At 43.9% G+C, this 12792-nt stretch overlaps 1 protein-coding gene across 1 annotated transcript; it reads right to left on the bottom strand.

The window, feature by feature from the left end:
• Nucleotides 1-8659: 8659 nt before the first annotated feature.
• On the bottom strand, nt 8660-9889 carry LOC123975482 (trace amine-associated receptor 13c-like). The gene is made up of 2 exons (XM_046057007.1): nt 9714-9889; nt 8660-9461 (listed from the first exon to the last, which is right to left on the bottom strand). The coding sequence occupies exons 1-2, from the start codon at nt 9887-9889 to the stop codon at nt 8660-8662; spliced, it is 978 nt and encodes a 325-aa protein (XP_045912963.1).
• Between the last annotated feature and the right edge of the window lie 2903 nt (nt 9890-12792).

The raw sequence follows: 12792 nt of genomic DNA, 5'->3' as shown, positions 1-12792 counted from the left end.
ATTGAGCAGTAGTTTGTTCTCTTAGCACCACTCTGCAAGATTATGAATTTCCTCCCGATATGAAGTCTCATCGTTGTTTGAAATCCGTCTGATGATGGTGGTGTCATCCGCAAACTTCACAACAGAGTTCTCTTCATGTCGGGGGATGCAGTTGTGGGTGTACAGTGTGAACAGCAGGGGGCTGAGCACAAAGCCCTGGGGGGATCTGGTGTTAGAGTGGAGGAGGTGAGTCCGCCAATCCGAACTGACTGGATTCTGTTTGTGAACAAGTCCAATATCCAGTTGCAGAGTGTTGTATTTAAACCCAGAGTGCTGAGTTTGCTGATCAGTTTCATGGGAGAGATTGTGTTGAATGCTGAGCTGAAATCCACAAACAGCATTCCCATGTAGGTGTGTGAGGGCTGAGTGGAGGGCAGTGGAGATGGCATCCTCTGTGGATCTGTTGGTTCTGAAAGCAAACTGGTGAGGGTCTAGGTTGGCTGGGATGTTGTTCTTTATGTGCTGAAGAACGGGTTTCTCAAAGCACCTCATCAGAATAGCAGTGAGAGCCACAGGGCGACTAGACACTGCAGACTTTTTAGGTCCAGGAATGATGGTGGCTGTCTTGAAGCAGGTGGGAACCCTCTCCTGAGACAGTGAGATGTTGAAAATGTCAGTAACAACATCAGCTAGCTGATCAGCACAGGATTTTAGTACATGATGGAGGCTGTTCTCTCATCCAAATCAAAACAATGCAGACATAATAAAAGCACAGATTCAACCTCAGATCACTTGAGCCGTAATTATCATAGTAATGTTGATGCAGGTTTGAATTTGGCTGCTAGCAATACAGCAAAACTGGAAAGAGCATGCTGTAGAAATTTAAATCTGTAAATATTTTCTATCATCCAGGTCATAGTCATCAAAGGAAGGTTAAAATCAAGGGCAACTGGACTTGGTTGAAGATACTCTAAGACATTTTGCCTTTCATCTAAGAGGCTAAGAAGAGGTTAGATAAAGATAATAGAAAATCACGCTGAATTATGAACTGAAAAGATAGTGAACACAATGAACACAGTTGAGTGACCTTTTACATAAAGCAAATAGTAGTAAGTTAACTGTTTAGTTTTTACGGGGAGACACGTCTGTATTTTTCCTCACCTGAGATGCATTTTTGTCATATCTTTCTTGTCTGAGGGACGTTTGCACTTGTCTGTTCATGTCCGTTACTGGCTGCATCTGCAGTTTTAGCACACAAACGGTTAATGTTTAACCGAATAATACATTTACTAATTGCAACCTTTTTAGCGTGTAGCAGCAAACTGTTTTTCTTATAGCGGATCATGTGCTCACCATGGTCTTTCCAGACTGGCATTTTATTTGTAAATCATGAAAGCCATCTGTTTTCTGCCCCTACTAATCTTAATCTTAAACAATCTTACTCTACTAAATAACAATTTCAAACCTTACCATCCTCACTAAAATAATTCAGATGGTCCTTCATTATCAACTGCATCAGTATCTTGTAAATATTAATATACTGTATATGACAAATAGTGTGGCTTTTGATTTCATCACAGTATCAAGATTATTAATGGATTATTATAAGTATTACCACTGATGCCAAAGACAGTCTGTGTTTGGTTTTGAATACTTTTTATTTTTGTTCTTAATTTAGTTGTTTGTTGTTGTTGCATTTTATTTATTTTATTTCACTGGGAGTTGGTTAGTGAGAAACGCCTTTTTGATTTCCCTGTATGTCTGGTAGGCCTACATGTGGAGAAACTGACAATAAAGCTGACTTTGACTTTGACACATCAAAGATATGGCAGAAAATGTTGGAGAGCAGCAGACAGCTGGTTTGAAAGGAGCTTGAAAACCAATGTCTGCAACAACAAAAGGAGAAGGAGAAAGTGTTTATGGAGCATTGTGAGGAGTGAGGGATTGACATTAACATGATTATTGGAGTGACAAGAGATGGCACCCCCACCATAGTCGGCAAACAGACGGGACAGTCACATTCCATGGGGAACAAGTTGGTCACCCCATCATGAAACTCCACTGCATAATAGGCTACACCAAGAAGACCTTTGTGCAAATATGTCTAATTCCGATCTTAATGAGGGAATGGCTTCACTCGTAAAGGTTATTAACTTCAGAATTAAGCGAGCATGCCCTGGCCCCTGACACACCAATAGTTCCGGTCCCTGCTCAATAACCGCCCATACAAAGAAATCCTTGTCCACTCAATGGTTAAGTGACTAAGCTGTAGAAAGATTTTGGAGAGGTTGTCAGCTGCTTTGATGTCAAAAAAGCCTTCTTGGCTGAAAAAGGCAGAGAATATCCAGAACTCGAGGGCGAGAAGCAGGTTGTGTGTCTACGAAATCCCCCTTTTCCATTAGTGAGTAATGACTAACCCCGAACTCACACAGGCAGCGTTTTGACCCATCCTCAGCACAGTGTCAACTCACACTTGAAGCGTTTCAGCAGTGGAGCGTTTAGCCTGCACCACGTTGTTGACTTGTTGTGTATTTATTATTATTTATTTGTTATTTTGTGTGCTTCTGCTACCGATCACAGCTCTGTGAACCGTTTCCCCCCGTTCCCTGCAGGGCTGAATTTCCCACATTTCCCGCATTTCAGAATAAAAGCGTTTTTCCTGCCTGATTTTGCTCAATTGTTTAGGTTAGATTAGATTTAGTTGATTTGGTAAGTTGTCCTTGATTTTTGTGCTTCTACCATGGTGTCACCGTCCTGGCCCTTTAAGGACGGTGGTGGTATGGGAAACAGGAAGAAAAACAAGTGTGTGATCTGCTAACGTGGCTGGGAAGAGTAAGTTAAAACTGTTCAGCTAGTGGGTGAGACTGACAAAACAAGCTCTGGTGAAGTGCTGACGAGCCATGTAATGTGTGAATTACTGCTGTAAAGGAGAAATAAAGTTCCTGCTGACGAACGCTGCAACGACGTCTTCTTCATGTTAATGACTGGCAGAGTGGCCCGGACTGCTAAAGCTAGTTACCAGCTGCGAGCCAGAATAAGTTAATCATTGAACGCCAGTCTGTTCTCAACTACGGTTCTGAGCAGAAAGCTGGGAAGGTAACAATGGTTAAGAAGGCTACGTAGTTCAATTGTTTCTTCTTTTGTCTGTATTAACTGTGTTTATTGTTGATATACGATCGGGAGTCTGCACAAGGTATTTTATTTTGAAAATCAACTGGATTCACTATGCTGTGTCTGACTTCCTGGTTCGATCTGCTCTGTGCCGCTTGCTGCGTCTTCCGTCAAAAGTAGACCAGCTGCCAGTATTGCCTACAATGGCAGCGATTAGCTACGGCAGCCGTGGCGCAGCCCTAAGGCAAGGATTATACTTACCGCGTCTGACTGCTGAAGGCAGGGGCGCTGCCAGAAGTTTTGGGCCCCATGACAAAAAACTCTAATTGGGCCCCATACCGCCTCTGCGCAGCTGTTGTCATCCAGCCTGTTCTTATGCCAGGCATTATATAGGAGAAAGCCGGGATGAATGAAACACTTTTCATCATGACCATGACACACGAAACAATAAACAGAACTTGTCATTCAAAAAAAAAATAAGATTGCTTGAGTGAATTTACTTTCCGTGATTGAAAACAGCTTCTTTCACATAACTCCATGAAAGTGTGACATATCCACCCGATTTTCCCCGGGTCTGTTAAGTACTGTGGACTGTAAGTGTAGTTTGGCATATCTGACTTGTATGGGCTCCGAGAAAATTGCTGGGTTTCATTCGTCACGCGTTTCAGTCGTCCCGGCTCTCCCCTATGCACGCTTGACAAGCGTATTTATTTCATGCAAAATGTAAATTTTTCGTGTATAGAAGATGCCCCCAGGTTCATGTGTATGAGACGCATCCAGGCGCGTCTATATATGATCCCCCGGGGCTAGTTAGCTAGAGATGTTTGTGTTTGAGTCGTTGATAGTCCCCCAAGGCAACTTACCCTAACCTTAAGAAGATAGTGCCTAAACCTAAGTCAGTAAATATGTCGACACTACAGCTGTGCACATCGGCTGTGCACAGCTGTAGGTTTAGTCTCCTTTGTGTTGCAATGCTGTAGCAAACTGCAGTGTATCATACACATGCAAAATCGCCGTTTTGCGTACAATAGCCACAGTTTTTCCAAGGCGTGTATATATGACGCCTGAGATGAGAATGGGTTGTGTCACCACATGTCTATGACCTAACTGTCCCATCAAAAACTTTACATAACTCTAATTAAAGGCTTGCATCTGTCTGGCTTCTTGTAGTTCAATACTAGTACTACCCCAATATTTGCTGCTGGTGATTTGTACATGCAAGTCTGCATCCAGTATGCAGTTCACTATTTGATGCAAGATTAAAAGCTACCATAAAAAATGCCCTTCAGGCAATCTATTACAGTCTCAATGTATTTTTATTGTAAAATTAATTAACATTAATGACACTAACACTACAGAACATTCACCCAAATTACCTACAGTTCTGTATCACCACCACTTGATTACTTACATTAGATACAATAGATTTTTTTGTGTGTCTGTACAAGCTTCTCAAATGAATTGCCCTTCATAATGGGAATAATAAAGTCTATAGATGGCATTTAACGGCCATAATTTAATCTAAATTAACATATCATATCATGTCAGTAACTTCCATGCAGGCAGAGGTAAGCTACTCACTGTTTCCAACGGTCCAGCATCCAGTGCAGACAGGTTTTTTTTGAAATTTTATTTCATAATGATCATTGTGCAAGAAAATATTTTGTGTAATTTCATTAATAAATATTTACAGACTCCCTGGAATGATGCTAACTGACATGTCATTTACACCATGTTGCTCACCTTCTTCACTGGGACAGGGAAGCTACAGTTATGGGGAGACTGGGGTGCTGCTGACTCATCTGTTGTTAAGTCTGCTAAAAGGGGCAGGGACAATGATTTGCTAAACGTTTCACTGTACTGATTAAATGTTGATGAAATGTAGGCTAACACTAGTCTGTAGCTAGCTAGCTTATTTTACTGTGGACATTTAGCCAATAGGTTAACACCCCTCACAGACTAAAGGCTGCTCACCTTTCTTGGTGAAAAACTGGGTTACAGATTGACATCTTTTCCTTTGTCTTTCCTCTCTCTCTCTTTTTTATCTTTCCTTTTTGAAAACCAGATTTTGGTTTACTAGTCAGCATTGTGATCACTATATTTCTGGCGCATCTACTGACTGCAACTAAACACTATCACTGATAAGTGCGCTAAGGCAGGACCAAACCATTTCATGCAGATACAGGGGGGTGGTCTGTCAATATGGATGTTTACTTTTTGGTCAATGGGGATATTTAACTTTTACTACCAAAAGTAAAAACAAAGAGATCATTAATTTTATTATTATATTTGAAATATATATATATATATATATATATATATACACTCAGTGATGATGGTTTATATAACGTATAATATAATATTATTGTATATTAGTTTTACTTATTTTTTGGGGCCCCTGTCAGTAAAGGGCCCTTGGAATTCTCCTAACTTTTCTCCCCTATATGGTGCCCCTGGCTGAAGGTAGTATATGTATGTATATGTAAGTATGTTTATACTACCCACACGCTGTCTGGTCGGTGCTGCGCTGGCTGGGTTGGTGGGTCTAGTCATTTGTTTGTTGTTCCAGCTTTTGGTCAGTAGCAAATATGTATCTGTCCCGTGCTAAGAAGCAAGCGCTAGCACTAGCCCTGCTAGATAGAAGAAAAAGAGCAGCAAGGAAGAAGAGGCCGACAGTCCTACTTCAATTAAGAAAATAGATGTAGAGCTATTGAGAGAGAAAACATAATAATTTAAATTTATTGCCTACCTACAACTACGTGACTTAAAACACACCCGACACGCTACGTGACTTAAAACACACCTGACATGCCTACTTGGTTGGAAATGTGTTTCCATGCTACTGCTTTCCTCCCGATGTCCCTGTACAATTGCAGACTTGTGTTATATAGTTTAGAGAATTCAGACACACACAGTATTAGCTTTTCCTCCATTTTGCTTCCTGGTCTTTCCAGCTGATGGCCCGATTTCTATTGGCCACGCGTGTATTCCTCAATTATATTTATTATACAATCATAATTAATAAACCACCCTGGCGTGGCGCAAGCCATTGAAAATAATGGGTTTCACAGCGAAGCAGTGCGGTCGTCACAGTCTGTCTGAAAGGCCCATAAGTCCGCTGGGTGCTGGGCAACGATAACATTTTAAGTATATTTTATGTACCTTAAAACATGTCTGGAAGGGACCTTTAATACTTGTATAATCTGGTTTGCTGTCAGGGTTTGTGGTATGGAGAAGGGAGGAGGACCCAAATGCAGGACTGGCAGGTTCAGTTCAGGAGATTTATTAAACCAACAAACAAAAGTCGAGCACACTTAATGGCAGAGTGGCTGAGTCCAAAAACAAGGTGATCCAAACAGAAATCAAAATGCAAAGAAACAGGGTGATAAGACGGGCAGGGCACGGCAGGGCAGGGCAGGGCAGGGCAGGGCAGGGCAGGGCAGGGCTAAACACGACAACATGAGACAGAGCGTATGCACGCGACAATGACCGGACAAAGACTAAACAGAAACACCAGGTATATATATATACACACACACACACACACACACAGGGACTAACGAGCAGGCCGGGAGCAACACAGGTGACAGACATGAGACTAATGAGACACAGGCAGGCAGGGAGAGAGCAGAGGGGAGAAGAGAGAGACAGCCAGGCAGAGGGATACTGGAGGGAACAGACATGACACAGGTTACTGAACACATAACAGATCAGAGGAATAAAAATAAACTAATAAAGACACAAGCTGACAGATCAGAACAGACTGAGGCTGGGATTAAAGAGAACACAGAGCAGACGAGGGCAAAATAACACAGAAGTACACAGACCAAAAGTAAACTCTAAGACATGAACTGAGACACAGAACTAGGAGCTACGAAGCAGGAGCTAAAACACAGGGCTAACAGAGAACACAAGACCAGGAACCAAACCTCAAAACAGGAAACATGACAACTGACTAACAGAATGGAGTAGGGAACAGATACGGAACCGACTGGGAAACAGGACAACAGTAAACATGGAACAGGACAGCAAATAAGGGAAATACCAAGACAGACTATATAACAGATACTGGACAAAGGACCACAGACAGGACCGAACCCAAAACTCAACAACTCTAAGACAGATACTGAACAGATCAAAATAGCAAACACTGAAGTACACCGACCAGGAGTAAATACTAAGACATTAACACCGGACTGGGAACTAAGACATGGAACCAAAACACAGACTAAATAAATACAGAAGGGAATAAAAATAACAGGACTGAGAACTAAACAAGGCAGGCAGGCACACAGTGTGAAATTTGCATATTTTATGACACCAGTAAAAAAATCTTCAATTCTGCAAAGAAAATGTTATGTGTTTTATTTACCACTATGTGGAGATTACAGTTGTTCAAACCAGTAACCCCACTCTGAAGGACAACTCAACACTATTGAACCATTGTTCTGAAATTGAAAGCCCTCCACGACCAATGTATAAGTTACATTCATGTGAATTTTAAAAACAATGATAAAATGTAACAGGATCCTGATGTGTGTATGCATGGCACAACAGTAAGCTCATTTTGCTGTAGAGCCCCATGGTGGGTTAATTTGGTCCTAGATGTAGTGATGGTGTAGCACCAATACTGGAATCATTCAATTATTATCATTAAACAAGTACAAATAGAAACTTTTTCCAGTCTTTAGCGCATATTAATCAATTTGGTTGCCTTGTTGTCTGTGATGCATGCTGCACAAAGTGCAGTGTTTAGGAATATTGCCAACACCAGTTGTTAGTTTAGTTGTCTCTGCCCAAGATATTCCATTAACCAGTTTCCACCTCAGTCTAATGACCTCATGTATTATCTGCATTTTTATCTGTCTCAGTTATTTCAGTGTGAATTTTGTTTACCTTTTACAGACCATGGTTTAGTACAAAACTTGTCTAATTCTAGTTATAGCAATATATTGAAAGCATGTGTGTATTATTACATTAGGTAAAATGTAGCTCATATACAGTACAGTATAACTGATGATATCTTACTCCTCTTTTTTTATTTTCTATATGATTTCATTTAAATAAGAAGAGCAAGTTAAGAAGTTTCTCATACTTAAATATGAAGTCATAAATGTTAATTTTATTAATTTAATTATTTGTTAATATTAATATAATCTCTAACAGCAATATAAATCAGAGGAATCCCAGAAGTGTGTTGACACAAACATAGAGTAATGTCTGGCTAAGTTTAACTTAATTGACATTGGAATATTGGTAAATAAATGTGTTTCCTTTCATTGTGGTGATTATGATTATCACTGTGATTGGTTATGCAAAGACCTTCAGTAGACAGAGTCCCTTATGCAAAGATCACATAATCAATAACTGTTGTAGCATCTGTTCATGAATTGCAATGAAGAAAGATCTAATAACATCAATACAGATTAAATAAATTAAATAAACAGCATTTGTGTATTTGTTCAGTGTCTTCTTCACTTTAGTGATTCTGCAACAGCAAATAAAAAACACTTTTTCTCCCTCACAGAAAAGCTCATGTGTCTCGTGTTCGTCACTCCACAGTCTCTCTCTACAGTATGTTGGCCCCACAGGAGTGAGGCTGCAGTATCTCAAGTGTAACAATGAGTTTAACAGATTTTATAAACCAGGGGTAGAAAAGGGCATAGATCACAGGGTTTAGACAGGAGTTAAAAAATGCCACAAAAATCATTAGAGCCTCAGTTGAAGAACCGATTACCAGAGATAGAGAAACACAGTAATATGGACAGTAGCACATGAGAAACACAGCAACAACAATACCAAGAGTCCTGGCTGCTTTCAACTCAGATTTCTTAGCTGTTACAGTTGATGAATGCTTCAGTGTGACTGATATAATGTGGGAGCGCATGGTACGAGCCTGAGACACAGCCACCACAAACACTCTTACATACAGAATAGTGATGGCACTGATGGGAATGATGAAGCCTAATACAAGGTCAGCAGGTCCTATTATGTTAATCACACATTCTCCATAGCAGGAATTATACTTGCCTGGTTGTTTCAGGTTATCGTATAAAAACATCACGCTGTAGAAAACAGAGTAACCCCAACACAGGAAAACACAGACTTGAACTCTCTTTGTAGTGATTTTGGTGGGGTAGTGCAGAGGGTCACAGATAGCCACATAACGGTCGACTGATATGAGCACCATGTTAAACACTGAGGCACAGAGAGTGATGAAGTTTAAAAGATAATACAGAGCACACACCAGGTCACCCAGGACCCAGCAGGGCTCTGTTAAGAGGATTTGAAATGGCATCACAAGGAGGCCCACGAGGAAATCTGAGACAGCCAGAGAGAGGATGAAGAGGTTGGTGGGGGTGTTGAGCTGCCTGAAGGGAGAGAATATCAACACTGTGAATGTTACAAACACCAAAATCACTATCACCAATAGTAGTTAGTAGTAGTAAAATGAGTTATTTTATAAAAGCAGTAATGACAATTGACACTCCATTTCTATCTATATAGTAAATGTGGCTGTTGTAAGCACTGTTAATAAACAAAAGTCTCATCAAACCATCAGGATGTAATGCTCAGATCTCACTACAACAATTTATTATCGACGCTAAGACATTTAACTCTGCCTGAAGTGGGAGATGGAGATGATGACCAGCAGGTTGAGAGCCACAGTGAGCAGAGAGATGGAGGACAGCACAACATAAATGAACATTGCCTCAGCCTGAGGGCGAATGTGCTTCTTGCAGGAGGTGTTGAGGAGTTGTGGAAAGCAGAGTTCAGCTTCCTCCAGGTTCTGCATCATCAGAGAGAGAGGAGGAGAGGAGAAGCTGCTGAACACACAGCTGATTTATCTCTCCTCTTTCCCTCTTCTCCCAACCCGCCTGTCTGTCTCTCTTTTTCACAATGACCTTCCTCCTCTCTCACTCTATACGTCATACTCTGCATCTGCATCTTCATCACTCTCTGTTGTAACAGGTTGTGTTTGTTTTGTTTTCGCTCATGAATGGACTATTGCGACAACGGCATTAGTTATGGCCTTTGAAATCATGTAAAAAAAAAGTACACTTTGGAATGTAACGTGGAATAGGACGCTCCTAATGAGACAATCACCAATTCTGCAGTTTCCTTCAGTTCAACTCTCAGCTCAATGTTTTATTTTTCCAACTTTCATCTGATCAACCTTGTTTCTGGCAGCAGGCAGATGTTTTCAGAGATACTGTGAGAAACCGACTTTAGGTACCTGCTCAGGAGCAAACAGTGACCAAATATGTAGCACCTTTAAAAACCTAGGTTACAAAGTGCTTCACAGGAGGTTCGCATTACAGCAGTAGACATAGCACCGTGAAAACATAAACGTAACAGTTTGTTTTTTTCCATAGGCGTTTCACTGACCTTCAGCAAACTGAAGCACAGGGGGAACCATAGGCAGCTGCAGTTCAGGGGGCAACAGATTTCCACAGTACAGGAGCAACTGATTTTTGCAATGTAGGGACCAAAGTCATCAGCAGCTTAGTAGTGGTGAGTTGCTGCACCTGTGAAACTGGGGATAGCAGCGGTTCAGCAGGATCATGGAGTGGCTAAAGTTCTGTGACAGGGAACTGAATTTCAGCAGGTACAGGTGTGGCAGCTGCTCAACAAAGCCAGGGGATTCCCCTTCGAAGGAACTCGAACTGCGTCGGTTACGACACTATGGGAACGCCTCTAGGCGTAGCAGGTCTGAACGTGAATGAAATCACTCCAATCCTATTGGCTTGTTGCTAGAACGGTAAGGTGTGACGGAATAACCGGAGGAGTATAAAGCACACCTGTACACACCCATCATTAGCTTTTTTCTATTCAGCAGGTGCTCTGTATGTTGTTTGAAGAAAGCTCCAGTCCTACAAGCAGTGTGTCTTACCTGAAGAAGAAGTCTACCAGCATGTCCGGCAACCAAATGTACAGTTTTTTTTCTTGCCCTCGGTACATCACGGATGGAGATTCTCATGAGATGTGTGTCTCATGTTTGGGGATGGAGCACGCCCGGGCAGCTCTCGAGGGGGCTGCCTGTGCCCATTGCGAAGCCCTTTCCGTGCGGGTACTGAGGTACAGCATGGCTCTCTCTTTTCCGAGGATGGCCGGATGTGTTTACCCCGTGGTGCGGGCCCTGCGGCGGCCCGGTGGCTTCACTCATGGGGTTCACAGCGATGTCGGAGGATTTCGGGACGGCTGAGGCTTTTTCCCGACCTTCATCCGCTGGCTCCGACGCTTCCTTTCCTCGTTCGGGAGCCCGTTCTCGGCTTCTCCCGCTCGCAGTTTGGATCCGGAGACGCTGCAGCAATCCGACTCCGAGGAGGTTGACGTGCTCAGCGTAGTGGACGATGACTTCCAGGTGTCCGGGCGGCGTCATCTGGCAGTGCCCGACTATGACGTGCTGCTGGAGGTGGTGACTAGAGCCGTGGCTAAGCTCAACATCAACTGGCCACAGGAGGAGCAGACACCACAGGCTAGTGGTAAGCTTGATGAAAGGTTTCTTAAGCACCACGCGCCACCTCCACGCCGGTCTCTGCCATTCTTTCCTGATTTACATGATGAACTGAGTAATCATGGGGCAGACCCTTCTCTACACGGCTTTCCACATCCCTATCACTGAATTACAGTAATGTGATGGGGGTTAGGGACCGTGGTTATGGGAGGATGCCTCGGGTGGAGGATGCGCTTGTGAGCTATCTCTCCCCTCGACTTGCGTCCTCCCTGGAGAAGCCGGCGTTACCCTCCAAGCCATGTCACACCACATCTACGCTCGTGGGGAAGGCGTACATGGCAGCGGGCCAGGCAGGTGCGAGCTTGCACACCATGGCGGTGCTTCAAGCCTACCAAGCTGACCTGACAGGAGATGGTTCAGAGGGGCGGTCCCTCTGAGGAAGATCTGGCTGAGCTTCGCAGAACCACGGAGCGTTAGACGCAGGGCGAAGCGTTCTGCCAGTACATCCCTCGCCGGTCTGGACCCAAGGCAGCTGAGGCAGCCAGGCGTAGGTACCTTCCCTCTACGAGCTCCTACGGAGAGGAGAGGAAGCAGAGTGTCGCTTCTCGGGGGCCCCCCTGAGGAGCTGGGGCAGCGAGACGGCGCTCTCACCCTCAGCCTTCTGAGAGATGCGATCTGAGGACCGTCATCCAGTCCCGACGGAGCTCAGGGAAGACCAGGGTAGGGGAGTCTTTCTCCCCTCCCGCACCCCCCCACCCCCCCCAGAGGCAGATCGAGATCCCCTCCGCCGTGGCAACGGGTGATGTTATCCCACCGTTTACACGTTCAGGACACACCTGCCACCATCGAGTCCACGCCGTACTGCCTGCCCCGAGGGTCTGCAGTCAGGCGGCGTTCAGACTCACTCACCGTGGATCTTCGGCGGCTCTCCCCTGCCGTTCTGGGGCTTCAGGGGTCCACCAGAAGATCACACGAGACACCGACCACCAGCCCCGAGGGGCTGGTTCCATTGGCAGACTTTGCAGAGGCTTGGCGGAGCCTGACGAACATTTCTCCATGGGTCCTGCGCACTGCCATACATGGGTTTCGACTACAGTTCAAAACCCGCCCTCCAAAATTCAACGGGGTGGTTTGGACTGTGGTCCGCCCGGAGCAAGGTCCGGTGTTGGGACAGGAAGTTCGTACTCTGCTGAGGAAAGGGGCCATGGAACGTGTCTCCCCCCCAGACAGAGACGCCGGTTCTA

Source organism: Micropterus dolomieu, linkage group LG08, assembly GCF_021292245.1.
Source record: "Micropterus dolomieu isolate WLL.071019.BEF.003 ecotype Adirondacks linkage group LG08, ASM2129224v1, whole genome shotgun sequence".
Taxonomy (NCBI): Eukaryota; Metazoa; Chordata; class Actinopteri; order Centrarchiformes; family Centrarchidae; genus Micropterus; species Micropterus dolomieu.
The sequence above is the reverse complement of the archived record's forward strand: the minus strand, read 5'-3'. Positions and strand labels throughout refer to the sequence as shown.